The sequence below is a fragment of the Nansenia antarctica genome (assembly GCF_963989245.1).
Source record: "Nansenia antarctica genome assembly, chromosome: 19".
Classification (NCBI taxonomy): Eukaryota; Metazoa; Chordata; class Actinopteri; order Argentiniformes; family Microstomatidae; genus Nansenia; species Nansenia antarctica.
Window position 1 is genome coordinate 6,406,818 of NC_137692.1, and position 27,441 is coordinate 6,434,258.

General features: G+C 43.1%; 1 protein-coding gene across 1 annotated transcript in view; it reads left to right on the forward strand.

Moving 5' to 3' along the window:
* Nucleotides 1–570: 570 nt before the first annotated feature.
* The window catches only part of vipr1b (vasoactive intestinal peptide receptor 1b), a gene marked incomplete at both ends in the record, with an annotated part of 70,288 nt that continues 43,417 nt past the window's right edge, over nt 571–27,441 (forward strand). The window contains 3 exons of the mRNA XM_080548904.1: nt 571–579; nt 1,049–1,139; nt 16,030–16,146. Of these exons, the coding sequence (XP_080405030.1) occupies nt 571–579; nt 1,049–1,139; nt 16,030–16,146 (217 nt within the window). The remainder of the gene's footprint in view (nt 580–1,048; nt 1,140–16,029; nt 16,147–27,441) is intronic.

The following is a 27,441-nucleotide window of genomic DNA, read 5'->3' on the forward strand; positions in this document are numbered from 1 at the left end:
GTAGACTGTTCTGCGGTGTGATGGCATGGTGAACATGTTGTAGTGTGTTCTGGGGTGTGATGGCATGGTGAACATGTTGTAGACTGTTCGGGGGTGTGATGGCATGGTGAACATGTTGTAGACTGTTCTGGGGTGTGATGGCATGGTGAACATGTTGTAGTGTGTTCTGGGGTGTGATGGCATGGTGAACATGTTGTAGTGTGTTCGGGGGTGTGATGGCATGGTGAACATGTTGTAGTGTGTTCGGGGGTGTGATGGCATGGTGAACATGTTGTAGACTGTTCTGGGGTGTGATGGCATGGTGAACATGTTGTAGTGTGTTCTGGGGTGTGATGGCATGGTGAACATGTTGTAGTGTGTTCGGGGTGTGATGGCATGGTGAAGATGTAGACTGTTCTGAGGTGTGATGGCATGGTGAACATGTTGTAGTGTGTTCTGGGGTGTGATGGCATGGTGAACATGTTGTAGACTGTTCTGGGGTGTGATGGCATGGTGAACATGTTGTAGTGTGTTCGGGGGTGTGACTAGACTAGACTGCTCTGCACCCTGCCCTTCATTCCTTCACTTGACATGAACAATGTGACTGTGGCATGCTTGTGCTCATCTCACTGGTTCTTCCGTCACTCTCTCTTTCTGTCTCTCTCTCTCTCTCTGTGTGTGAATCTGCCTTTTCCTTACTCTCTCTTTCTCTCTCCCCTTCTCTCTGCCGAGTGCTCCATCTCCACTGACCTTCTCAAGCTGCTCCACGGTCTTACACATTTTCATTGACCCACTGGCTCTCAGCCAGTGACTGTCAGCTCGTGTTTGTCAGCATCCATTGACACAGATGAACAATCGCACTATTACTCATTGGCCACTTCCTCCACTTCGTGATTGACTGGCCAATATTATATGCAATATTATATGCATGCTTGGTAGGGGGAAGGACTGAGAAGCCATAAAAGTTACTTATAAAAGCCATGCATCTATTTTTCTCTGAATGCTTTTAAGTGTGGAATGTGAAAATGGTAGATACCAACCTTCTTTTCTGTGTTTCCTTCCCCTGCAGGTGTTGTGTGTGCAGATGTGTGAAGTGGTGAATGAGATCGAGCTGGAGAAAGAGCGCTGTGAGAACACCACCTCTGCCAATGTCACCTCAGGTAATTTACCCAGAATGCATTATTTGCTATTCGAATAATGTATGGTTTTCAGAGGGCTATTTGCAGAAAATTTGAAACAGCGTGTGCGTAAATAAAGTGCCCTGTGTTATGGTTTGAGTCAGGCTAGACATTCATATTGGACCCTCGATAATAATAGGCTGATTATGCTTCCAAAAAATGCAATCACAATCTCCTTGTAAAATTGTTGCTCCATTACAACCCAACAATCTTAAGTGATAACTGAATGGCCTGAATGCTATTACTCTATGTTTTAATGTATCGAATAAAATAATGTTGGAATTTATTTTCCAACAGTTGCTCAGTGGTGTCTTGTGAACTGTAGAGATGCTGCCCTGAATTCATATATGACATTTTCTCTAAGAACCAGTCAAGAATGAAATTGACTCATCCTTCCAGATGGCAAGATGAGTCAACAAATAAAACGGGACAAATACCAATTATTTTAAGTTGTTGGGGGCTGTAAAGGTCCAGCCTATGTCACATAGACCTTGTTAATTCCAATGGCATTCCACTAATGTGTTTGGAGTGAAGGCCACACATGTCACAATAATCACATCAACATAGTCGGCTCCCTTAGAAATCTGAGAAAGGAAAAAAAAGGATAAAACCAATAAATGATCATTTGCACTTAAATATTAGAAATAACCTATGGCAGTTACCTCTTATCTTCAGATCTGTTCTGCATCTTTTAAAAGGTGGTATGGTGAGGTATTTAAGGTAGTCCCGAGAGGCTGAAGTGTACAAAGCCAGTATGCTCTGACAGTAAATATATACAGTACATGTTAGATTACACAAGCTGTCAAAGGACATCCATCACCTTTATAGATTTTCATAACATTTACAGATTATTCAGATGGAGCCAAGGAAGCTCAGGAAAGTTGTATATATGACATACAGCTGCAAGCTATAAATGCGGGAATTGGGTAAATAGCACTTAATGAGATTTTATTGTTTGTTTACTTATTTATTGTTTATTTATTGGAAGGATCCCCATTAGTTATACCCATAGGCATGAGCTACTTTTAGTGGGGTCCACATTTAAACCATACATTACAAATAACATTTAACATATAAAACATAAACTTTAAATTACAAATATCAAACATAACAATATATCATACATCATACAATTGTACATTTGGAATAATATAAAACACTTATTCTAGTACATAAAAATAGAACAAACTACAACCATGTTAGAGAGGACTACACATTTCCATTTACGGTGCGTCACCATCTACTGTCACAGGTTTGCTGTACCCAGGTGTTTCCTTATTGACTTTTTGAACATACGTTTACTTGTCACGTTTATAATTTTTGTTGGTAGTAGGTTCCATGACTTCATAGCTCTTCATGGCTCTCCTTATGAGATGATAAGGAACACTGTGGTTATACAAACAGTACATGTATCCTCTTCATATGTATTCTATAGTAGCATATTTTACTTCTCTGTCAACACTTTCCCTTTGTAAATAATAACTTCTACTAATGATTGGGCATTTCCTGAACCATTTTAAATCAGCAATCTGGGATTCAAACCACAACAAAGCAGTCACTCTGACTCTTCTATTAGGTGGATAGCTGGGGGATGAGGCTGGTGAAATGTAACCACTCAAATTCTTAGACAAATGTGGATGCAAGAACTGACCCTCCATGAGTTCAACATGATAATATATAACCATATAACCAATAACCATATTTTGAAGCTATACAGCTTCCTTTTTTAGGCATTTCTAAGTTATATTCTTGAAGAATCAATAGATATCATGAGAATTAAACATAATTAACATAATAATTAACATAATTAAACATAAAGTAAAAGTAAAAAAATTTAGGTACCAATCCCAGTTGCCCTTTTAAATCATGCATTGTCCATGGAAATAATTGATGTGCCATTGAAGTTTCCTTACCATCAGTTATTGTACATTACAAGAACAGAAACTTACAGGATGTCCCTGTTGAAAGTTATGAGGAACTTGCTGTTTTGTTTTTGCTTCGGTGGCTACTCTATATCATAATATCATCACTGTATGTACTGCACAGTATGTCTTGGAAGGTGTTACGATTGAATCTCAGGTGCAGGAATGAGCAACAGCAGGTAAACTTAAAATCAACTGTTGGTCCAAAATTGCCTATGAACATGCGTGGTACACATCTCTCTATAGGGTGTTCAAGGATAAGAGATCCATTCCAAGATGGCGGAGAAAATGATATGAAAACCAAAATTATCTTCAAGACATTTTTACATTTACATTTACATTTTTGGCATTTAGCAGACGCCTTATTCCAAAGCGACATACAATCAATACATTTGACTAAGCGAGTGAATCATCAATCCACCAGTCGTAGCAGGAAGAGTAATCCAGCTCAGGCCCGGGGCCATTGATAGAAGGAAAAACCTTCTTCTATCACCTTCTTTTTTATTTTTTTTTAATTTGATTTAGACACTGGAGAAACAGAGAAATAGTACAAGGGGGGGGGGCAAATGGAAGTTTTTAGGGGACACAGTAAAGGGGAAAGCGGGTGTCTCAGGAGACGCAGTGCTGGGGGGCAGTAGATGTCTCAGGAGGAGCAGTTAAGGTGTAACCTGAAGTGATGGGTCTTCAGTCTATGACGGAAGATGGTTAGTGACTCTGCAGTTCTGACAGCCGTGGGAAGCTCATTCCACCAGCGGGGAGCCAGTGTTGTGAAGAGACGTGATCGGGCAGCATGACTGCCGTGTTGGTGTAGAGGTGGTGGGGCCAGTCGGCCAGCAGAGGTGGAGGAGCGCAGTGAACGGGCTGGAGTTTGGGGGGTGACCATTTCCTTCAGGTAGGCAGGGGCTGTCCCTTTAGCTGCTTGGTATGCAAGCACCAGGGTCTTGAATCTGATGCGAGCTGCTATCGGGAGCCAGTGCAGGGTGCGAAGGAGTGGGGTGACATGATAGTATTTGGGGAGGTTGAACACCAGACGGGCAGCAGCGTTCTGGATGACCTGCAGAGGTCTGATGGTGGAACGGGGAGTCAAGCCAGGAGTATGTTGCAGTAATCAAGGCGGGAGATGACCAGTGCCTGGGTCAACAGTTGTGCTGCTTCTCTGGTGGGGAATGGTCATATCCTTCTGATGTTGTAAAGGAAGAATCTGCAGGAGCAATGTTCTCCGCACAGCATAGTCGGTTGTCCAGGATCACTCCAAGGTTCTTGGCTGTCAGGGAGGGGGTTACAGTAGAGTTCTCCACTGTGATGGAGAAGTCTTGGAGAGGGCAGGCTTTCCCGGGGATGAAGAGGAGCTCAGTCTTGTTAAGATCGAGCTTGAGATGGTGGTCTGATATCCATGTTGAAATGTCAGCGAGACAAAAACAATACACGTCAAGAGCACAGATGTCTGTCCGCAGCTGTTCAAGGCAAGTCGACATCAGTCATACAGTTTTTATCAGAGTTGTGGCAGTCATACAGTTTTTATCAGAGTTGTGGCAGTCATACAGTTTTTATCAGAGTTGTGGCAGTCATACAGTTTTTATCAGAGTTGTGGCAGTCATACAGTTTTTATCAGAACGTGTCCTTGCATTTCGAGGAGACACCAACGTTTTAGGTTCTTCCCATAATGGCAATTATTTGGGGATTTTGGAACTACTCAGCCAATTTGACCCTTTTCTTGCAGAGCATATAAAAAAATACGGGAACAAGGGCAGAGGGACAACTTCATATTTATCTTCCTACGTCTGCGAAGAATTTATCAGTTTAATGGGTCAACGGGTTCAAGCTGAAATAATCCTTCAGTTGCAGAAAGCAAAGTACTTTTCTTTAATTGTTGACTCTACCCCCAAGTTTAAGTCACATAGACCAGCTAACATTTGTGGTGCGTTATGTCTCTCAGGAGGGCAAAATCTATGAGCGATTTCTTAAAAATGTTTTGTCATACGGGCGAATCCCTTTTTGAATCTGTTACAAATGTCCTACAGAACATAAATGTTGACATGACAAATTGCAGGGGGCAGTGTTATGATAACGCGTCGAATATGTCAGGGACATACAAGGGATTGAGGGCTCGTATTCAGGAAATAAGCCCCCTTGCTGACTGGGTTCCCTGTGCAGCCCACCCCCTGAACCTAGTAGGAGTGTGCAGTGTAGATTGCTGCAGTGAGGCCAATTTATTTTTTAGATTAGTCCAATCCATTTTTTTCTTTTTCTCAGCCTCGCCTGGCCGCTGGAAAATATTAATGAATGGGCTGAATAAACGTATCGAGACAGTGAAAGGACTCTTATCAACAAGATGGTCTGTCCCATGCACAGGCCACAAAGGCTCTTAGTTTGAATTACAGAAATATTTACAGTACTCTAACCAAAATAGCAGAAGATGACACGCAAAATGCTGTCACGCGTAATGAGGCAAGGTCCCTGGCCCAAAAAATGGGCCGATTGGAAATAGCATTTCTAACTATCTTATGGGACACAATACTGCAACGATTTCAGCCCACAAGCATGGAAGCCCTCCAGAATGTTGAGTTGGACCTAGTTACCACTGTGGAATTGATTAATTCACCCCTAGCCTTTGTATCAGATTTGCGCCCACAGTTCAAAGACTTTGAATCCAAAGCAAAGGCGATGTCACTGTCACAAGAATACAGATCTGCTACGACTCGACAGGCTAAGAGGAAGCCCCGATCAGATGACTCCGATGTGCCTGACCATATGCTTACTGGTGAACACATTTTGTGTAGAGGCATTCTATGTCATCATAGACAAACTGATCAGTGCTCTGCGGCAGAGACACAGGGCCTATAAAGAGACCTGCGGGTACGTTTACAGGCCTATAAAGAGACCTGCAGGTACGTTTACAGGGCCTATAAAGAGACCTGCTGGTACGTTTACAGGCCTATAAAGAGACCTGCAGGTACGTTTACAGGCCTATAAAGAGACCTGCAGGTACGTTTACAGGGCCTATAAAGAGACCTGCTGGTACGTTTACAGGGCCTATAAAGAGACCTGCAGGTACGTTTACAGGCCTATAAAGAGACCTGCAGGTACGTTTACAGGCCTATAAAGAGACCTGCAGGTACGTTTACAGGCCTATAAAGAGACCTGCAGGTACGTTTACAGGCCTATAAAGAGACCTGCAGGTACGTTTACAGGGCCTATAAAGAGACCTGCTGGTACGTTTACAGGCCTATAAAGAGACCTGCTGGTACGTTTACAGGGCCTATAAAGAGACCTGCTGGTACGTTTACAGGGCCTATAAAGAGACCTGCGGGTACGTTTACAGAGCCTATAAAGAGACCTGCAGGTACGTTTACAGGGCCTATAAAGAGACCTGCTGGTACGTTTACAGGGCCTATAAAGAGACCTGCTGGTACGTTTACAGGCCTATAAAGAGACCTGCAGGTACGTTTACAGGGCCTATAAAGAGACCTGCTGGTACGTTTACAGGGCCTATAAAGAGGCCTGCTGGTACGTTTACAGGCCTATAAAGAGACCTGCAGGTACGTTTACAGAGCCTATAAAGAGACCTGCTGGTACGTTTACAGGGCCTATAAAGAGACCTGCTGGTACGTTTTCTCACACAACTCGGTAAACTCTCCAACAGTGAAATACGCGACGTTACCCGTCAGCAATGCCAGCACGGAAAGATCCTTCTGGAAGTTGGAGATTATAAAACATAGACTGAGGACATCAATGGCTGAGGACAGACTGAACAATTTGTGGGTGGGTGGGTGTGGGTGTGTGGGTGTGCTTGTGCGCACGGGAGGGCCCCCGTGAGACAGATAGCCCAGGGACACAGAAAGGCAGAAAAGCTTAATACTTAAGGCTTAATAAAGGCTTAATACGGCCCTGCGCAGATCCTTTCTTTTGCAGTTCGCGGGTCCTTTGTGGTTGGGCTTAATTTCTGGGATAACGTATCACGTGACTGAGACGAGTGTCTTGACATGTGTCAAGAGGCACAGACACACAAACGGATGTATCCGCTCATTTTTCTAAATAAAACATCTAAAACACAAAATTGTAAAACACAATTATGATTCTTTTTTTATTCATTCTTTCTGTGCGGCCCGGTACCAAATGACCTATGGACCGATGCCGGTCCGCAGCCCGGTGGCTGGGGACCGCTGCTGCACAGGACATTCAGCCCGGTGGCTGGGGGCCGCTGCTGCACAGGACATTCAGCCCGGTGGCTGGGGACCGCTGCTGCACAGGACATTCAGCCCGGTGGCTGGGGACCGCTGCTGCACAGGACATTCAGCCCAGTGGCTGGGGACCGCTGCTGCACAGGACATTCAGCCCAGTGGCTGGGGACCGCTGCTGCACAGGACATTCAGCCCGGTGGCTGGGGACCGCTGCTGCACAGGACATTCAGCCCGGTGGCTGGGGACCGCTGCTGCACAGGACATTCAGTGGAGTATGTAAAAATCGGTTTGACAGGCTCATTGTAATGGTAAATGGACTGCACTTATATAGCTATGCCTTTATCCAAAGCGCTTTACAATGGCCTCTCATTCACCCATTCACACACACATTCACACACCGATGACGGCAAGCTACCATGCAAGGCGCCGGCCGGCCCCGCTCACTGGGAACAATTTGGGGTTCAGTGTCTTGCCCAAGGACACTTCGACATGTGGCCAGCCAGGGTTTGAACCGCCGATCTGCCAACCTTGCGATCATTAGACGGCGGCTCTACCTCCGGCGCCACAGCCGCCCATCCACTAATGCAATGAGGAATGGCATCATACACAACCCTGTCCTCCACTGATGACATCATCAGGCCCCGTGATGCCAGGGACATTCTGAAGCATTAGCTGGTCAGCTAGAGATTCATCAATAGGAGTATTCATAAAGCAAAACAATATTCAGCTATATGATTAGGTATATAATGACAATATAATACACAAAAACTTGCCTGACACAAAGACAAAGGAATCTGTTGAGTCCACCGAGGAGGGCCTGAATACAGGACATCTTGTATTGCCCTCTATTAACCCTCTATCTCTCTACCGGCAAATATCACAGTGTGCTTCCTCCCCGTGCCTGTTATTTAATCCCTCAGGACACACCGACGCTACACATCCCCTCGCAACCGTTCTAATCTAATCTATTCACCATGCTCAACTGACCACAACCTCACTGTTGCAGGAGGACTTTGGAACTGCTAGTCAGTGGTCCAATCTCAGTTTAATGTCCATCCACTTCCTTGCTTTCACAGAAACATGAATTACACCGGAAAACACCACAACTACTCCGGCAGCCCTCTCTGATGCCTACTCCTTTTCTCATTCCCCTAGACTCTCAGGTCAAGGGGGAGGTACAGGACTCCTCATCTCACTTAAGTGGTCACATAATGCCCCTCCCCTATCACACCCGTCCATATCCTCCTTCGAATTCCATGCTGTTTCCATCACCTCCCCTGTCATACTTTGTTGTTATCTATCGTCCCCCAGGTCAGCTGGTCCGCTGCTAAACCTTCCTATTACCATTCTAAAACCCAATCCTCTGCCTGTAACCCAAGGAAATTGTTCTCCACATTTTCAACACTCCTCAACCCATCTCCTCCCTCCTCCCTGTCAGCGGATAACTTTTTTTTCCTTTTCTTTTTTACTTCTATTTAACTAGGAGATCCCTTGAGATTAAAATCTCTTTTTTGAGGGAGACCTGGCCAAGAAAGCACACCAGTACAGATACAAGTTACAAAATTGGTGAATAAAACATAATAAATAACAGACAAGAGATAACAGCCCTCTTAGGAGTAGCAAAAACCCCTCTTAGGAGTAGCAATTGCACATTTCTGTCACACAATTTCCAATCAGAGCTTTGAACTCTGCCAGGGAGACAAGGTTATTAAGATGTAGTGTATTCTGGAGGGTATTCCATGACCAGGGCGCAAAATAAGAAAAAGTTGCTTTGCCAAGTTCCAAGTGAGACCTGGGTACCTGGTAGAGCAACCATCTATTAGTGGAACGAAAATCATAACAGCTGTTGGTGAGTGACATGAGACTGCATAGATATGAGGAGAGTTTGCTCAGTATGGCTTTGTAAATAAAGATGTATCAGTGATGCTGTCTCCTTAGGCTTAATGAAGGCCAGGACACCAGGTCAACAAGTACACAGTGATGTGCAGGATAATGAATTTGATATGAAATGTAAAGAACTATGATATACAGAGTCTAGGCAGCAAAGTGTAGAGGAGGCAGCATTCATAATGTCCCTATACTCTTTTCACTCTACTGCACGGAGCTGAGAGGTATCTGCGTGACATTTCGGCCAGAGTGGGAAGCCACACTTTTTAAAGCCCCCAGTACTGCAGTTGTTTGTCTTCCAGAGAAGGTGTGGTCTCTCCAAGGTATGTCTCTAACTGAATGGCAGCACCAACTGATGCACTTTTCAGTGAGCCTGCTCATCTGCTAACTCATCAAACACACTGTCCAGACGGCTGCTGGCCTGGGCCTTGCGTAGCTTTCTGGCAGGTGCTTCCCCCAGATCCTCCTGCGTGTCTGCCTCTCCTCCAGCAGCTGCAGCTCTAGCATCACCATCTCTTCATAGCAGTATTGATGTTTGATTAAAAAAAACTAGCTTTATACCTAAAACAGAGAAAATATTAATTTATCGACACACGGCAGACAGCTGGAGGGTGTGAGAGACACACGGCAGGCTAGGGAGTCCAGCCTCACTCATGGCCTTGATTGTGTTTTTGGCTTTGTCCTGGAGCACAACATGAACAGAACTCTCCGGAATGTCCCACATCTGAAGCATATCATCAAACACACCTACTATTGCTTGGCCAGTGTGCGAACCCCGAAACGGCTTTGCTTGTAGAAACACTCAGGGGAGTAAAATCCTCATCAATCCACTGCACAGTTAAACTGGTGAGAGATACTGGGCTTACACTGCTAGTCCAAATATCAGTGGTGTAGCTGAAGGCCAAAATGTCCTGCAACAGGCTGTTGATGAAGTCCTGCAGCTTTGGTAATATGGTCTGTGTGATGTGGTGACAGCTAGTAAGTAAGTAAGTAAGTAAGTAAAGCTTTATTTATGTAGCACCTTTCATACAAGAAATGCAGCTCAAAGTGCTTTACAACAGGAATAAGAACATAAAGTGAATATAAAAACATATATAAAAACATATACAACAACATATAGAATGAATATAACAGCAGGGGAAAACAGTAAAAAGAAAAGGTAAAGATAAAATACAATAAAGATAAATCAGCTGTTCTGGGCTCTTTATGTCTGCGTGCACGCGCCCGAATCGAGTATTTCCAAACCGATGTTTAGTTAGTTAATTCTTCCAACCATCAATTCGGAACAAGTATCTCTCTTAGAACAGCCTTTCACTGATGAGGACATTATTCTCGCCCTGAGGTCGCTGCACAGTGCCCAGTGCCCAGTGTCCAGTCGAGTTTTATAAGGCCTTTTCTGATAAGCTGGTCCCACTCTTGCTCAACATGTATAATGATTTGTTTGAATCTGGCCTACTACCTGTCACATTGCGCCAAGCTACTATCTCCCTGATACTTAAAAAAGATAAGGATCCCCTTCAGTGTGGCAATTACAGGCCTATCTCTTTACTCGGAAGCGAGGTCAAGTTGTTGGCAAAGGTCCTAGCTAGGCGACTCGAGACCACACTGCCCTCAATTATATCCATAGACCAAACAGGGTTCATTAGGAATAGATCCTCTTATTATAACATCAGACGTCTATTCAATGTATTATACAATCCCTCCTCTTCTAAGGTACCAGAGCTGGTGTTATCATTGGACGCTGAGAAAGCGTTTGACAGAGTGGAGTGGTGCTACCTTTTTGAAACACTGAGAAGGTTTGGGTTTGGCGCAAATTTCTTGACTTGGGATAGGTTACTGTAGTGTACACCCTTCCAATGGCATGTGTACGCACTAATAACAATTATTCAGATAATTTCCCCCTTGGGAGGGGCACAAGACAGGGTTGCCCCTTATCCCCCTTATTATTTGCCATAGCGGTTGAACCATTAGCGATAGCACTTAGAACTAGCGAATTCCCAGGCATTATGAGAGGTGGAGTGGAGCAGAAAGTTTCCTTATATGCCGATGATTTATTGTTATATGTCTCTGACCCTGATAAATCCATCCCTCAGGTGCTTACCATTCTTGGTTGTTTTGGTCAAATCTCTGGGTACAAACTACATTTAAACAAGAGTGCTTATGCCAGTTAACTCCGCGGCCAAGACATGTGACTTGAGCGGATTGCCTTTCAAAATCTCTCGTGATAAGTTCACATACCTAGGGATTTGTGTAACTAATAGATTTGTCAATTTATTTAGGAATAGCTTTACTCCTCTCCTGGACCGTCTGACCCATGACTTCCAACGATGATCGCGATATTCCCTGCCTCTGTGCTGGATAATACCTACAGTCTGAGGCACAGCCAGGGCATTTCCACCATCAGTAGCCTTTATGTAGATGGCATATTTGCTTCCTTTAATGAGCTGGTACATACAGTATATATGACCTTCCAAGAACCAATTTTTTCAGATACCTACAAGTCTGTAATTTTGTCTGAAAACATTTATCTGGTCACAGGACTTGGGAGAAGAAATAGATCCTAAAACCTGGGAAGCTATCCTCTACAGGGTTCACCACTCCTCCATATGTGCCAGACATGGGGTGCTGCAATGTAAGGTTCATAGGGTACATTGGTCGAGGTGTAAGCTCGCGAAGATTTATCCCGACATTGATCCTACATGTGAGAGATGTCGGCAGGCCCCTGCAGATCTATGTCATATGTTTTGGTTGTGTCCCTCTCTCTATTCATTTTGGGAGTCTGTTTTTGACTCTTTGTCCAAGGTCACCTCTGTCCCCATTGAACCCTCCCCAATTGTTGCTATGTTTGGAGTCTTGCCGGCCGAGTTACCTCTGCCTAAATATGTTAAGGATTGTGTTGCATTTCTAACTCTGCTGGCAAGGCGGTTAATTCTTATGAATTGGAAGGGTCCCTACGTTCCCACTCAATCTCGTTGGATTGAAGACGTGCTGCATTTCATGCAGCTGGAGAAAATCAAGCATACCCTACGAGGCTCCCTACTCAAATTTGCCAAAATCTGGCAGCCATTTTCACATTATATAGATGCCATTAAAATGTCCCCGCCACCTCCCAACTGAAAAACCTTTATCCCTCCTCTCTTGACTTAGCAGTGACTTTGACCTACCTACCTACGTATCTGACCTTGACCTACTTACCTTTTATTTTATTTTTTCCCTTCCTATGTTTTTTTTTACTTATGCATTTATTTTGGTAATATATATTGTTGTTGTTATTGTTGTTGTAACTGTTCTTCTTTTATCATTATTTTTATTATGCTGCCTTTTTTTTTTTTTTTATATATATATGTTTGTGATGTACCTGTGTGTTTGTGTTGTAAAATTGAAAAACCCATGAATAAATCATAAACATTTTAAAAAGACCCTGGCCGGCAAAGCTGTCCCTCCCTACTTGCAAGTAATGGTCAATCCCCAAACACTTGCTAGCCGACTGGCACCACCGAGCTGAATTTAGTCCATCTTAATGCAAGGATAATAGTTCATGTAATTTTGGAATTAATGTCTTTGTTTTTATAGGGTCTTTGATTTGCATAGGAATTAATTACACACTGTGTGGATCAGGTTGTCATTACAAATTCAGCAGATGGAGAGGAACAAAACTGCTCAGAAATTCTACCCTGAGGCCTGGGGAGACTTACACTAATCTACAAAGTTGAATGGTGGAGAGGAAAAAGCACAGTCGATGGGACAACATCACCTCAGTCACTCACAAAATTGGCCAATAACCAAGTGGCCAAAAATAATCCCTTAATGGAAAATAATCTATCTCATATCCATAATTGTGTTTGCAACAATTAATTCAAGTGATACAGCAAAGAAAGTTGGAAGGTTGGAAATGTGTTTATTTGGTTTTACGTTTAGTGCAAATCCAGCACATGCAATGCAGTTTCTGCACCATCTTTCGTGTGAAGAATAGTGGTAGCTGCATGAAGAGGGTAGAATAGTGGTAGCTGAAGAGGGTAGAATAGTGGTAGCTGAAGAGGGTAGTATAGTGGTAGATGAAGTGGGTAGAATAGTGGTAGATGAAGTGGGTAGAATAGTGGTAGATGAAGTGGGTAGAATAGTGGTAGCTGCATGAAGTGGGTAGAATAGTGGTAGATGAAGAGGGTAGAATAGTGGTAGATGAAGTGGGTAGAATAGTGGTAGATGAAGAGGGTAGAATAGTGGTAGATGAAGAGGGTAGAATAGTGGTAGATGAAGTGGGTAGAATAGTGGTAGATGAAGAGGGTAGAATAGTGGTAGATGAAGAGGGTAGAATAGTGGTAGATGAAGAGGGTAGAATAGTGGTAGCTGAAGTGGGTAGAATAGTGGTAGATGAAGTGGGTAGAATAGTGGTAGATGAAGTGGGTAGAATAGTGGTAGCTGACGTGGGTATGTTTGTCACTGGCAGGGACAGGGGAGTTTAGTCAGGATCAAGAGAAAATTATGAAATGTGCTGAGTTGGTAGTGACATCCTAATCTATACAGTGTGTAATTGATTCCTATGCAAATCAGAGACCCTATACAAACAAATATATCCTTTGCATTAAGATGGACTGAATTCTAAATTGAGTTTTTTTTTTTATATTAATATTATTTATTAATATTATTTCCGTTTTGTTCATAAATCTTTTCCATGGCTAAAACCCAATATTGCAATTGTAAAGCACCTACAGGCCAGAATCCCTATCCGTTTCTATTACTCATACACGCGTGTGGCGGAAAAAGGTACTACACGGAGGCCAGGCCTCCTGTCGGAAAGTGGTTTCTCATAGAAGTCAATGTAATGCAAATTTTTTCATGGCAATATGTGATTGGCCAAATCACTGAAAATGGGTGGGCACAGGAGGCCTGGCCTCCGTGTAGTACCTTTTTCCGCCACACGCGTGTATGAGTGCTGTTCTGCAGGATAAATATTAGAAATGGATGAAGTATTGTTCTGAATTGTATGTTGTGTGTCTGATTGACATAGTGTTTGAGTGCTTTTGACATGTCATTGATTGTACGTAGTATGTTGTGGTGAGCCTGAGCAGAAGGGACAATAGCTGCTGCAGGCGGACCAGATATTCATGCCAATTGTTTTGTTTATTTGATGACCCATTGTGCAGGCAATAAAAGCTGCTTCATCCACCATCCTGAGAGTGTCCCAATCCCTTCAGTACCGCCAAACACAAATTAATAATTTTTAACAAAGACAGATAAGAAGAACAGGGAACATTCCATCGCGAGTGAAGCGAGCAAGCGGAAAAAAATTGGCCTCCTCAATTCTGGAAGTCACCAGCCTCCACTGATATATACAGTAACTGCCAATGGCCCCTGGCTCTAGCATAGATTTTCTTAGGATGACTGATGGACAGATGATTCACTTACTTAGACAGATGTATTTGTTGTAAGTCGCTTTCGCTAAAGATGTGTGCTAAATGTAAATGTAAACCTCACAAGATAGTTACAAGTATTAACATAAACATACACAAACATCTCTAAATCCCAAAATGGCCCCAGGCCAAGAGGATCCCAGGTCACATTTCAGGAGAGGACTGTGTAGGGTTTGGGACACAGGTATATCCAATTATGAATTCAGTTCATATGTCAGAGACTTTTATGTGGACAGTCACAGTTGAGGACTGTCTCTTCCTGGATGCTGGCTTTTTAACATTCAACCCCATGCCCACCAGTCAGTCGATAGTCCTGGCTCATGGCATATCAAATAATATATCATATATAATTCAGTTCAATCTCCATGCTACCCCAGACTATTACATTAGTTAGAAACCTATATTCTCATTACTCAGCATCTGTATGTTTAAACGTACACTTGGCTTTTTCATCTGTGAAAATGATTCCCAAGAAGGTCTTATATGATGTTTCTAATGTCATTGAAGTCTAAATTGGCTAGATTTCAAACTACTTGGGAGCTTGTTGAACTTAATAAACATGTGGGGTCTTTCCCTGTCATACATACAGAGTTAAGTTACACTCATGTATGCTCTGTTACTATCCTGATGGATTGTGGTATGCTACCGTAGTTGCATTGTATTTAACACACCACTGTGAATGCAAGTGTATTAACTGTCCTCAAAGTTCAGTCAAAGCAAAGTTATAATTGATGTTTATAGTGTTTCTTCATTTGCTAGACAGTTAATTGATTTGTTGTGTATGTTTGTTTGTTTGTTGAAGTACTGTACGTTGATGAGGGACAATTAGTTGGAGCACATTTCCATCACTGATATTATTAACTGAAGTAAAACTCTGCTCTTATCACAATGATACATATTGTTTAACATTCTCCCATTTGAGGTCTAGGTTAAATTAGCATTTTAATTGACCTAGCTCGCCATCTGAAATATTCATGACTAATGACCTTTACTGTTTGGTTACTGAGAGCCATATTCTATTCATATAGGTAATTGGAGTTCTGGGATAACATACATTTACTTCAAGTAGACTTTATAATAAGTAATCTTATCTTATACTAGAAACCTTAATGGTGCAATCACAGTCCTCACTTTAATATGATCAGAATGCAGGCATGCACGCACACACACACACACACACACACACACACACACACACACACACACACACAGACACACACACACACACGCACACATGTTGGCCATCCAAGCCATTCATGATCTTTGCTGTATGATCACCTTTTAAACATGTGATCTAAGTTATGAGTACATGTTCCTGTACTCATAACTGATATGTCAGAGAGGTGTCAGGCAGCTGTATGTGTGTCTAGACAGATGTACAACAGTAATGTTAGAGAGGTGTCAGACAGCTGTATGCGTGTCTAGACATATGTACAACAGTAATACTAATGGATTTATTTCCTCTCTGCAGGTTGCCAAGGGATGTGGGATAGCATTGCTTGTTGGCCATCTGCCAAAGTTGGAGATGTGGTGACGATAATCTGCCCCAAATACTTCAGTTACTTCAGTGATCAGCTCCAGCACCACGGTAAATAAATAGCTATTTTTTTAATTTTCTGTGTTCTCCCAAATAAACATTGTGGAAATGATTTGCCATTATTGCAGGGCCAACTAAGAGCCCGTTTATGCTCCCATATTGTCCTCAAAATCACACAGAATAGTTCTCATGCCAATGGTTTATATGGTTTATTCTAAGGTTCTTTAGCTGAGGGCCTACTGTACTTGTTTTTGTTATTTAGGCCTGGGTGAACTTCCAGAACGTGTTAAAGCATGTTGTTCTTTGTATGAGGAAAGTGGTGACTCTCTTGTGAGATTCTATGGAAAAACTATGTCCATCTCACCCTATAATCACTACCTGAACCGTAGCATTATGACTGTTATGTTATTATTACATTATTTATGTTAAAAGCACTATCCACAGATTCAATCAGACACAAACTAAATTCATAATTAATTTACCAACAGTGTGGAGGTTTGTGAGTTCAAACATCAGCTTGTCATAGAAGAAGGACGTACTGTTGTAAGGAGAAGTGTCATAAAACCTGATGGACAGAACCGATAGACTGCTTTACAATATTTGTAATCATAATAATAATAATAATAATAATAATCATAATAATAATAATCATAATAATAATAATAATACATTATACTTATATAGAGCTTTTCTAGACACTCAAAGACGCTTTACAAACTGAAAAGATCGAGTAGTAATAATAAAAAGACACAAAAAGGTTGGTGCTGGGGACACATGGGAAGGGGAGGGGGAGAGGGTTAACTGGTGAAGGCGAGCTTGAAGAGGTGGGTTTTGAGGGCCTGTTTAAATGTTGGGAGGGTGTTAGCCTGTCTGATGTGGTTGGGGAGGGCGTTCCAGAGGGACGGGGCTGCGGCTGAAAAGGCCCTATCACCCCAGGTCCGGAGCTTGGACCTGGTGGTCTTAAGGGTGGTTTGGTCGTCAGACCTGAGGCAACGGGAGGGGGTGTGGAGGGGGAGAAGGTCGGCAAGGTAGGAGGGGGCCAGATTGTTGATGGCTTTGTAAGTGGTGAGTAGGATTTTGAATTGGATCCTGTATTTGACCGGGAGCCAGTGTAGGTTTTGGAGGACAGGGGTGATGTGGTCACGGGGGTAAGTGGAGGTGAGCAGACGGGCAGCAGAGTTCTGGACAGTCTGGACATATTGGAATTTGTTTAGGATGCTATTAGGGAAAACGTAGAGAATGCTGTTGCAGTAGTCGAGTCGGGAAGTTATGAAGGCGTGGATAAGTGTTTCAGCAGCGGAAAAGGACAGGGAGGGTCGGATGCGGGCAATGTTCCTGAGGTGGAAAAAAGCACAAAACCTGATTTGTAAAACCTGATTTGATATTTCCAGCATTTGCCACAGGAACTCATTCCTTTATTGATTATAATGCTACACACAAATCAAATGCAAATAGAGTAGTTCTTCAATATGTCAGTCTATGGTGGTGGTGGATATGTATTGTTACATTGTGATATAAATCCTGTGTACATAACAATGGGACAAAGTCTGCCAAGGATATAGCCTGTTTGTGTTAATAAGCCAGACGAGAAAGATGGAGAGAGCTTTTCATATTTCAAGGAAATAGCTTCCGGTACACTCGGCTCTTTAAGTCAATTCATGTTGCTCATGCTGATCATGTTAACGTTTCCTCATCCTCCCTGGATGTTGCAAAGGGATATTTGGTAATATGTGGGTTTTGTTTTCATCCAGTAATTTTGACACCCCCAGATGGAACCACCTCAGGACTGGGGACACCTACACTACAGTACACGGACACGCGCACACACACACACACACACACACACACACACACACACACACACTCACACACACACACACACACACACACACACACACACACACACACACACACACACAGCCACACACACACACACACACACACACACACACACTCACACACACACACACACACACACACACACACACACACACAGCCACAGCCACACACACACACACACACACACACACACACACACACACACACACACACACACACACACACACACAGAGAGAAGAGCAGGTTATCTATGGTAAAGGATATAACACTCACTCCGCACTATCAGACGCCTCCCACAGTACCAGATGGTGGGCTGTGTTTGTCACAATAGATGGATTACAGGACTCAGTCAGACGGGGTAGGAGCAGAGAGCCAGAAGCAGCTCTCATCCAGTCAACAACAAATAAATCACATCGTTGAGCTTATATATCTTCTTTAATTAAATTCATTCATCAACGCCCATTTGTAGAAATAATTCTATCATTGTCATTGTGTATTTATTCATAATTTGAGATCATATTTTTAAATATGTCAATGGGGGAGAAAAAACATATCACCTTAAAGATTCAACCAGCTTTATGTCCTATATTGGCATCATTGGTCATCACGACAGGTGGTGTCATTCCTACAACACTTTGAGCCTCGACTGTCAGTCACACTATCTACAGAGACAATGATCTTGGCATAATGTGACAGGGTCTGGTGAAAAAGTCCCCAAGTAGGACACGGTCATTTTTCAGTTTTTTACAGATTATGGAAGTGCATTGTAAGCTTTCAAATGATGTGTCATACATCGAAGTCTGAAAATAGTTGAAGAAGAAATGCTTATTTGAATGTTGGTACATCTCAAACCAAATACCGGAGAAAACACACACTCAGTATTTTCTCTCCAAAGTAACACTGCATTGAACCTGGAAGAGGAAAGAAATAACATAGACATGGGTACAGTTGTATTTTGTGTATCCTTGAAAATTGTCAGTTGTGTGGAATAGCGCTAATGGTACAGGTAGAGTGATAACAACACTGCTCCCTGTTTTATTTAAGACTCATGGTCACAGAATCAATCAAGTTTATTGTTACATCCCACATCTTTTTGGAGTTCACTAGACTAGTCCACAGTGTGCAGAATTGTCAGCAGAGTGTCAAAGGTATATAATAATATACCATGGGACTGGTCTGCTAATTGTTCCTAGGACCAAAACAAAACATGGTGAAGCCGCGTTCTCCCACTATGCCTCCCATAGCTGGAATAAACTCCCGGAAGACATTAGATCTGCCCCTACTTTGACCATTTTCAAATCCAAGTTAAAGACCTTTATGTTTACTTTTGCTTTTAACTGCTACTAAACTACTGAAGTTTATTTTTTGTTTTTAACTGCTACTAAACTACTGAGTTGATTGAAGGCATGAGTGGAAGTGTTATAATGGAGTCTTATAAATGTTCTATTTTAATTGTTAATGTGTGTTTTTTGTGCTATGCACTGCTTTGCTGCTTGTCTTTCAATGTTTTTTGTTTGTTTTTGTAAAGCACCTTGAATTGCCTTTGTGTATGAAAGGTGCTATATAAATACATTTCACTTCACTTCACCATCTACCGCATCGACATTTCGTGCAAGTTTGTGATGTTTGGCAACATTTAAATGACCGTGTCACGTGTATGCTAACATTGTGAACTGTTGACAGCCCCGCTAGATGAGGTGCACTCACAGTCATTATCACTCTGAAGTCAAGAGGCATTATCTGCAGGTTCACTAAGAAGCATGTCACTCCAGAGATGGAGGAGGTGGCTTGACGCACTCCCAACACCACATGTGTTGACTTGACAGGCTAGTGGTGGAGCTGAAAGCTGTGGGACAGTTGTGTGTGGTTAGAGTGATCCTTCAACGAGAGTGGGAGGTGGAGCAAACCAAAAGCACTGCTATACACTTACTATATGTGAACGTACACTATGCATCTAAACAGTTTTATGTTCCTCTCTATTTTTTACCAAAATATAATTGTGTTGCTCCAGGCATACAGTATATGATGAGTTACATGAAATACAACACATTTATATTGATGATGTTCTTATAAAGTGTCTGCCCTATTTGTTAATCTGATTTGGTAAATTGGAGTCATTGCAATAACAGAAGCTACTGTATGTTAAGAGCATAGAAAATGATTAGTAGAAAAAGTGTGTGTGTGTGTGTGTGTGTGTGTGTGTGTGTGTGTGTGTGTGTGTTTGTGTTTGTTTTGTGTTTGTTTTGTGTTTTTGTTAGTCTTGGACACACATCCATGGACACATTAATGAATAAGTAAGAGCATTCTGCTGCCGCTAGCATTAATAATCAGCCTCGAAGAAATGTGCTGACCTCCTACTTTGAACAAACTATAATTTAAAAAGATGTTTACCGTATTTTCCGGACTATAAGTCGCGGTTTTTTTCATACTTTGGCTGGTCCTGCGACTTATAGTCAGGTGCGATTTATATATCAATAATTCATAATCTCTGACTGACATGAACTGACATACGGTAATCTCTGACTGACATGAACCAAGGAGTAACTTCCGCTAGCGCCTCATACACGATAGAATAGCCATTATACTTGACAATGTGGACATTAAACACGACAATGTGGACATTAAACATGATGTTATGGACCTTATACACAATGTTATGGACGTTAGAAACGATATTAAAGTCATTTATACCTTCCAGAGGCTATTTAACGTTGCAATGTTGCACCCGCGAGTAGCATTTTGCTACTTTCGGTAGCGCTTCATACGCGATAGAATAGCCATTATACTCGACAATGTGGACATTAAACACGACAATGTGGACATTAAACATGATGTTATGGACCTTATACACAATGTTATGGACGTTAGAAACGATATTAAAGTCATTTATACCTTCCAGAGGCTATTTAACGTTGCAATGTTGCACCCGCGAGTAGCATTTTGCTACTTCCGGTAGCGCTTCATACGCGATAGAATAGCCATTATACTCGACAATGTGGACATTAAACACGACAATGTGGACATTAAGCACTATATTATGGACCTTATACACGATATTATGAACGTTTATACACGACATTAAAGTCATTTATTACCTTTTAGAGGCTGTTCAATGTTACATTGTTTGTAGCATCCTACCTACTTCCGTTTTTCACCAAGCTATCTTTTCCCATGGCCTCATACACGATAAATAGTCGTTACACTCGACAATGTGGACATTAAGCACTATATTATCAACGTTATACACGCTATTATGAACGTTACACACGATGTTAAAGTCATTTATTACCTTTTAGAGGCTGTTCAAAGTTTCATTTTTCCTCCGCGACGCCATGTTGTTAGCCCCGCGCTAGCTAGCGGACTTTACACTCGATAATACAAGTATTCCTTAACCTTTCAGAAGAAGTTTCAACGTGAATTATGTCCTTCCTGGGCTTACAAATCCTCTCATGTCTCTTCACAGTGCCAGACTAGAGTCAAGCTCAACAGGGTCTTCTTTCCCCGCTGATTCCGCCAAGCCCGTTCCCTTGAACCATGCGACTTATAGTCCAGTGCGACTTATATGTGGTTTTTTCCTCTTCATGACCCATTTTTGGTCTGCTGCGACTTATACTCGGGTGCGACTTATAGTCCGGAAAATACGGTAGTTATGGCCATGCCCATGGTGCCATCTCATTGCATTACCTTTTTTGTCCTGAAAATGTGGACAAATCAAACCCTTACTGCAGGTGCTTGCTGGCAATAAGCCAAGTGGAAGCCTTAAGCTGATCTAAACTAAACTTTTGGTTCACCTTCATGGAGAATTCTCCTGCCACACTGACTTAACCACAAGAAGGAATGAGCAGCAGTGAGGATGATGACACAGCAGAAAACATTGCAGAAAGCATCCGAGGAGAAACCGTCCAACGCCAGGACCATGCCACTGCAGTGAGCCCTCCAGTAACAGATAACGTCACAGTAACTGATCTGTCTCCCCGCTAGGCTTAAGTCTGATTGGAGACATTCCTCCCATGGTCGCCCATTCAAAACACATTCACAAGGAAGACTGATTCAGGCGTCAGAGGACTAGAGACCTACCCACTCTCAAACACAGACCTGACATGGTAGTGAGACATTGACTCTGCCAAACACCTAGGTGGAACACTGCTGTGTGTCCTGATGTGTACAGTGTTTACAAAGACCCCCAGCCACTGTGGACTACTCTTACTACTCTATAGCCCTTTGAGGTCAGTCTTGCGAATGGATTTCCCTTGAGTACAGTTGAAACCATTGTAATCAGGTAGGCTGATTTAGAGTGATAGGTGCTTATCCTTCTCTATGTCCTCTGTGATAAAGCTGCTTGGATATTGCTGCTTGTGAAAATGTAATGGCAGCTCTAAGGGAACTTTATTTACAGATTGTACTATTAGACAAAGGATGAGTAACCAAAGAGGTCATTTAGCTTTGTGCCTATATTAATATCTCAATATACACTATATGGACAAAGGTATGTGGACACAATTATACTCAATTATACTCTAATTACATAATTATACTACCTAAAAAGGTCTTAAATTTGACTTGTTGAAACTTGTAGGAACCCTGTCTCTGATACATCAACAAACACAAACACACACGCACGCACGCACGCACGCACGCACACACACACACACACACACACACACACACACACACACACACACACACACACACACACACACACACACACACACACATACAGTGTTAATGGCTGAATATGCAGGCCGCATCTGCCATATGACAGGAAAACTCCAGGGGTCTCTGACAGAGAACCACTCTGTCCTCAAAGACACTCTTCATCTGTTGTTGTTTACTCTTAAGCTTATTTAATGTTTAGTGTCAGCTGGGAGGAACAATCTGTCGATCTGGACCAATAGATCTGTCTTTCAGCAAATAGAGTGGTATTATGTGCTTGTTATGTCCGTAAGTGAAAGTAATATATTTGACAGCAGTTGGTGAAATCAGGAACAAGTCGCCAACCAATCAAAATGTCTGGACTTTTATTCAGAAAAATGTAAATAAATGTTGTTGAAAATCAATGACACACTCGCTAGTCAAGCCAAAACATTGCAATGCAATGGATTCGGTGAGTAATCCTCACTACTACCTAGTTAACTACAACACTACTTTACAAAACAAGCTGTGTTAGTTGACTAGCGAGTGTTTCATTGATATTCAACAACGCTGAAATGTATTTACATTTTTCAGAATAAAAGTCTGAACATTTAATCGGCTACCGACTTGTTCCTGGTTTCACCAACTGCTGTCACATACAGTTGATGGTAATGCTGCCCCTGTAAGATAAATATGAAGTGCACTCCCATACCTCCAACCTTACTGTTACCACCCATCCAGGTTGTATCCTTCTCCCTCCCCCTCAAATCCACCTCTTCCCTTTCAGTCTCTAACCACCTTGTACCCTCTCTTCGCAACCTACGTACCCTGTCCCCCACCACCCTCTCTTCCTCTGTCTTATCCTCCTTACCCTCTGTTGAATCCTTCTCCCTTTTATCCACTGATTCAGCATCCTCCACCCTCCTGTCCTCTCTCACCTCATCCTTCAACGCCCTCTGTCCACTAAACTTGAAGCCAGCACGATCCTCTCCACACGCTCCCAGGCTCTCTGAAACCCTACATGCTTGTAATAGAGCTCAGGACAGCTGAGAGGAAATGGAGAAAAAACGGCCTCCATGATGACCTAAACCTTTACCACTCTCTCCTCTGCATCAGCTGCTAAAGCATCCTACTATCATTCCAAAATACATTCTTCTGCCTCTAATCCTAGGAAACTGTTCTCCAGATTCTCCACACTCCTCAGCCCACCTCCTTCCTCCCTGTCTGCTGATGACTTTGTCACCTACTTCGAAAAAAAGGTTGATGACATTAGCAGCATCTTTTCTCCTCCTCCTACCAATGCTGCTAACACTCCTTCCAGACTCTCTGTACTACACTCTGTCTCCCCTAATGAGATTCTCACACTGATCACATCTAAGCGGGCAACCACCTGCCCTCTCGATCCCATCCCCTCCCCTCCCCTCTTCTCCAATCCATTTCCTCCAACATCCTTCCTTACCTTACCACCGTAATCAACTCCTCCTTATCCACAGGATCTGTCCCGGCTGCCTTCAAGATAGGCAGAGTCAAGCCTCTCCTCAAGAAACCCACCCTTGACCCATCCTCTGTCCACAACTACAGACCGGTATCTCTTCTCTCCTTCCCTTCCAAAACCCTTGAACGTGCTGCTTCTAAACAACTGACTGACTATCTCTTTAAGATGGATCACTTAGACCCCCACCAATCCGGCTTCAAGGCTGGGCACTCCACTGAGACTGCTCTCCTTGCTGTCACAGAGGCCCTCCACTCTGCTCAAGCTTCCTCCCTCTCCTCTGTTCTCATTCTCCTGGACCTGTCTGCTGCCTTCGACACAGTCAACCACCAGATCCTTCTCCCATCCTCTCAGAACTGGGCATCTCTGGCACCGCACACTCCTGATTTGCTTCCTACCTGGAGGGTCGCTCCTACCAGGTGACTTGGAGAGGATCGTTGTCTTCTCCACAGACCCTCACTACTGGGGTACCCCAAGGCTCTATCCTAGGGCCTCTACTGTTCTCCCTCTATACCAAGTCTCTTGGCTCGGTAATCTCCTCACACGGGTTCTCCTACCACAGCTACGCAGATGACACTCAACTCTTCCTGTCCTTCCCCCCCTCTGACCTACATGTGGCAACACGTGTCTCTGCATGTCTCGCTGACATTTCAACATGGATGTCAGACCACCATCTCAAGCTCAACCTTAACAAGACCGAGCTACTCTTCATCCCTGGGAAAGCCTGCCCTCTCCATCACAGTGGAGAACTCTACTGTAACCCCCTCCCAGACAGCACGCTCCTGCAGATTCTTTCTTTACAACATCAGAAGGATACGTCCATTCCTCACTAGAGAAGCAGCGCAACTCTTGACCCAGTCACTGGTCATCTCCCGCCTTGACTACTGCAATGCACTCCTGGCTGGGCTCTCCACTTCCGCTATCAGACCTCTGCAGCTCATCCAGAATGCTGTTGCCCATCTGGTGTTCAACCTCCCCAAATGTTCTCATGTCACCCCCCTCCTTCGCACCCTGCATTGGCTCCGACAGCAGCTCGCATCAGATTCAAGACCCTGGTGCTTGCGTACCAGGCAGCAAAAGGGACAGCCCCTGCCTACCTGCAGGCAATGGTCACCCCCCAAACTTCAGCTTCACTCCACTCCTCCACCTCTGCTGGCCGACTGGCCCCACCACCTCTACGCCAATGCGGCAGTCACGCTGCCCGGTCACGTCTCTTCACTACACTCGCTCCCCGCTGGTGGAATGAGCTTCCCATGGCTGTCAGAACTGCAGAGTCACTCCCAATCTTCCGTCGGAGACTGAAGACCCATCTCTTGAAGTTACATCTTAACTGCTCCCCCTGAGACCTACTACCCCCCAACATTGTGTCTCCTGAGACACCTGCTTCCCCCTATACTGTGTCTCCTAAAATGTCTACTTCACCCCTTGTACTGTTTCTCCAGTGTCAATCTTTTTTTAATAATAATAATAATAATAATATGTATTTCTTCTTCTATCACGACGACTGCCAATGGCCCCTGGCCTGAGCTAGATTAGTCTTCCTGCTACGACTGGTGAATGTATTAAGTCGCTTTGGAATAAGGCGTCTGCTAAATGCCAAAAATGTAAAAATGAAAAAGTGAATAATGTTCAAGGAGATGTGCATGATGAGTAGGGGGGCTGCATTCCCTGTTGTTGATGAGACACTGAACACTACTGGAGGCAGGCTGCCCAGGCATAGACACTGAACACCATCACTACTGAACACCATCACTACTGAACACCATCACTACTGAACACCATCACCACTGAACACCATCGCTACTGGACACCATCACTACTGAACACCATCACTACTGAACACCATCGCTACTGAACACCATCTCTACTGAACACCATCACTACTGGACACCATCACTACTGAACACCATCACTACTGAACACCATCGCTACTGAACACCATCTCTACTGAACACCATCACTACTGAACACCATCACTACTGAACACCATCACCACTGAACACCATCTCCACTGAACACCATCTCCACTGAACACCATCACCACTGAACACCATCACTACTGAACACCATCACTACTGAACACCATCACTACTGAACACCATCACTACTGGACACCATCACTACTGAACACCATCACTACTGAACACCATCACTACTGAACACCATCTCCACTGAACACCATCACTACTGAACACCATCACTACTGAACACCATCACTACTGGACACCATCACTACTGAACACCATCACTACTGAACACCATCACTACTGAACACCATCTCTACTGAACACCATCACTACTGAACACCATCACTACTGGAGGCAGTCTGCCCAGGCATAGACACTGAACAATACGTTATTCAGGAATGTTTAAATATTTACCTACCTGCATCCATCTTGAGTAATTTCTTTTTTTAAAGCCAAAAAGATGCATGTTTTTAAAGATGTACCTGTAGCTTTCATCACTCTGACATCATCATCCTTGAAATTAACCCCTCAGGGAAAGGTGGTCATAAAGCAATTACTTGCCTCAAGGCAAACACTTGAAAGAATCTTGAAGGAAATAAGTAAGTTTATCCTTCTCACAAGCTTGAAAGAGACGTATGTCCACCGTGTGTTGTTGTCTCAACCATTTCAATGGTCTTTTTAACGTTGTGGATTTAAATTATTCTTAATAGATTTAGTAAAACTTGTAAAGCACAAAGAGCTTAGATTGATTGTCTCCGAAGAGGCCTTTTATTAAGCAAAGTTACATGAGCGCAGAGAGAAACGAGCAGACCAATAAGCAAGAAGCAATAGCCAAAAAGCAAAAAGCAAAAAACACTTTCAAATGTAAAAATTTGACATAATGTGGATTGGAACTACAGATCATAAGCTTTCAAATGATGTGTCATACATTGAAATCCGAAAAAAGATGACGACGTTAGAGGCTGTGTTCGGAATGGTATACTAGCATACTCAATGAGTATATACTGCATACTGCCTACTAAATGCATAATAAGTATGTGAAAACCAGCCGACCGTTACACAGTATGCATACTGCCTCCCAGAATGCCTTTCGCCGGGAGCGGCGAATTTAAACCTCCATTAGCTAAAAGCTGAAGTTTTGGCTTTACGTGTTAAAGTGTCATTTTATGAAGTTTTAATATGTTTTCAGGTGAGAAAGTAACCACATATATTCCCAAAATGTGTCCAGTTTACCAAAATAACCCGTTTATATATCTGATCTGACGATTTTTTGCGTCTTCTGTTCGCTAGCTGCGTTCGTAAATTCACCCTGGAAATCTGATCAGCACTCATGGAATGCCTCTTGTCCAGTCAAATTACCTGGTCCCTTATGACGTTGCACCCAGTGTGCGCTCCGGCGCTCTCAGAGCAATTTTA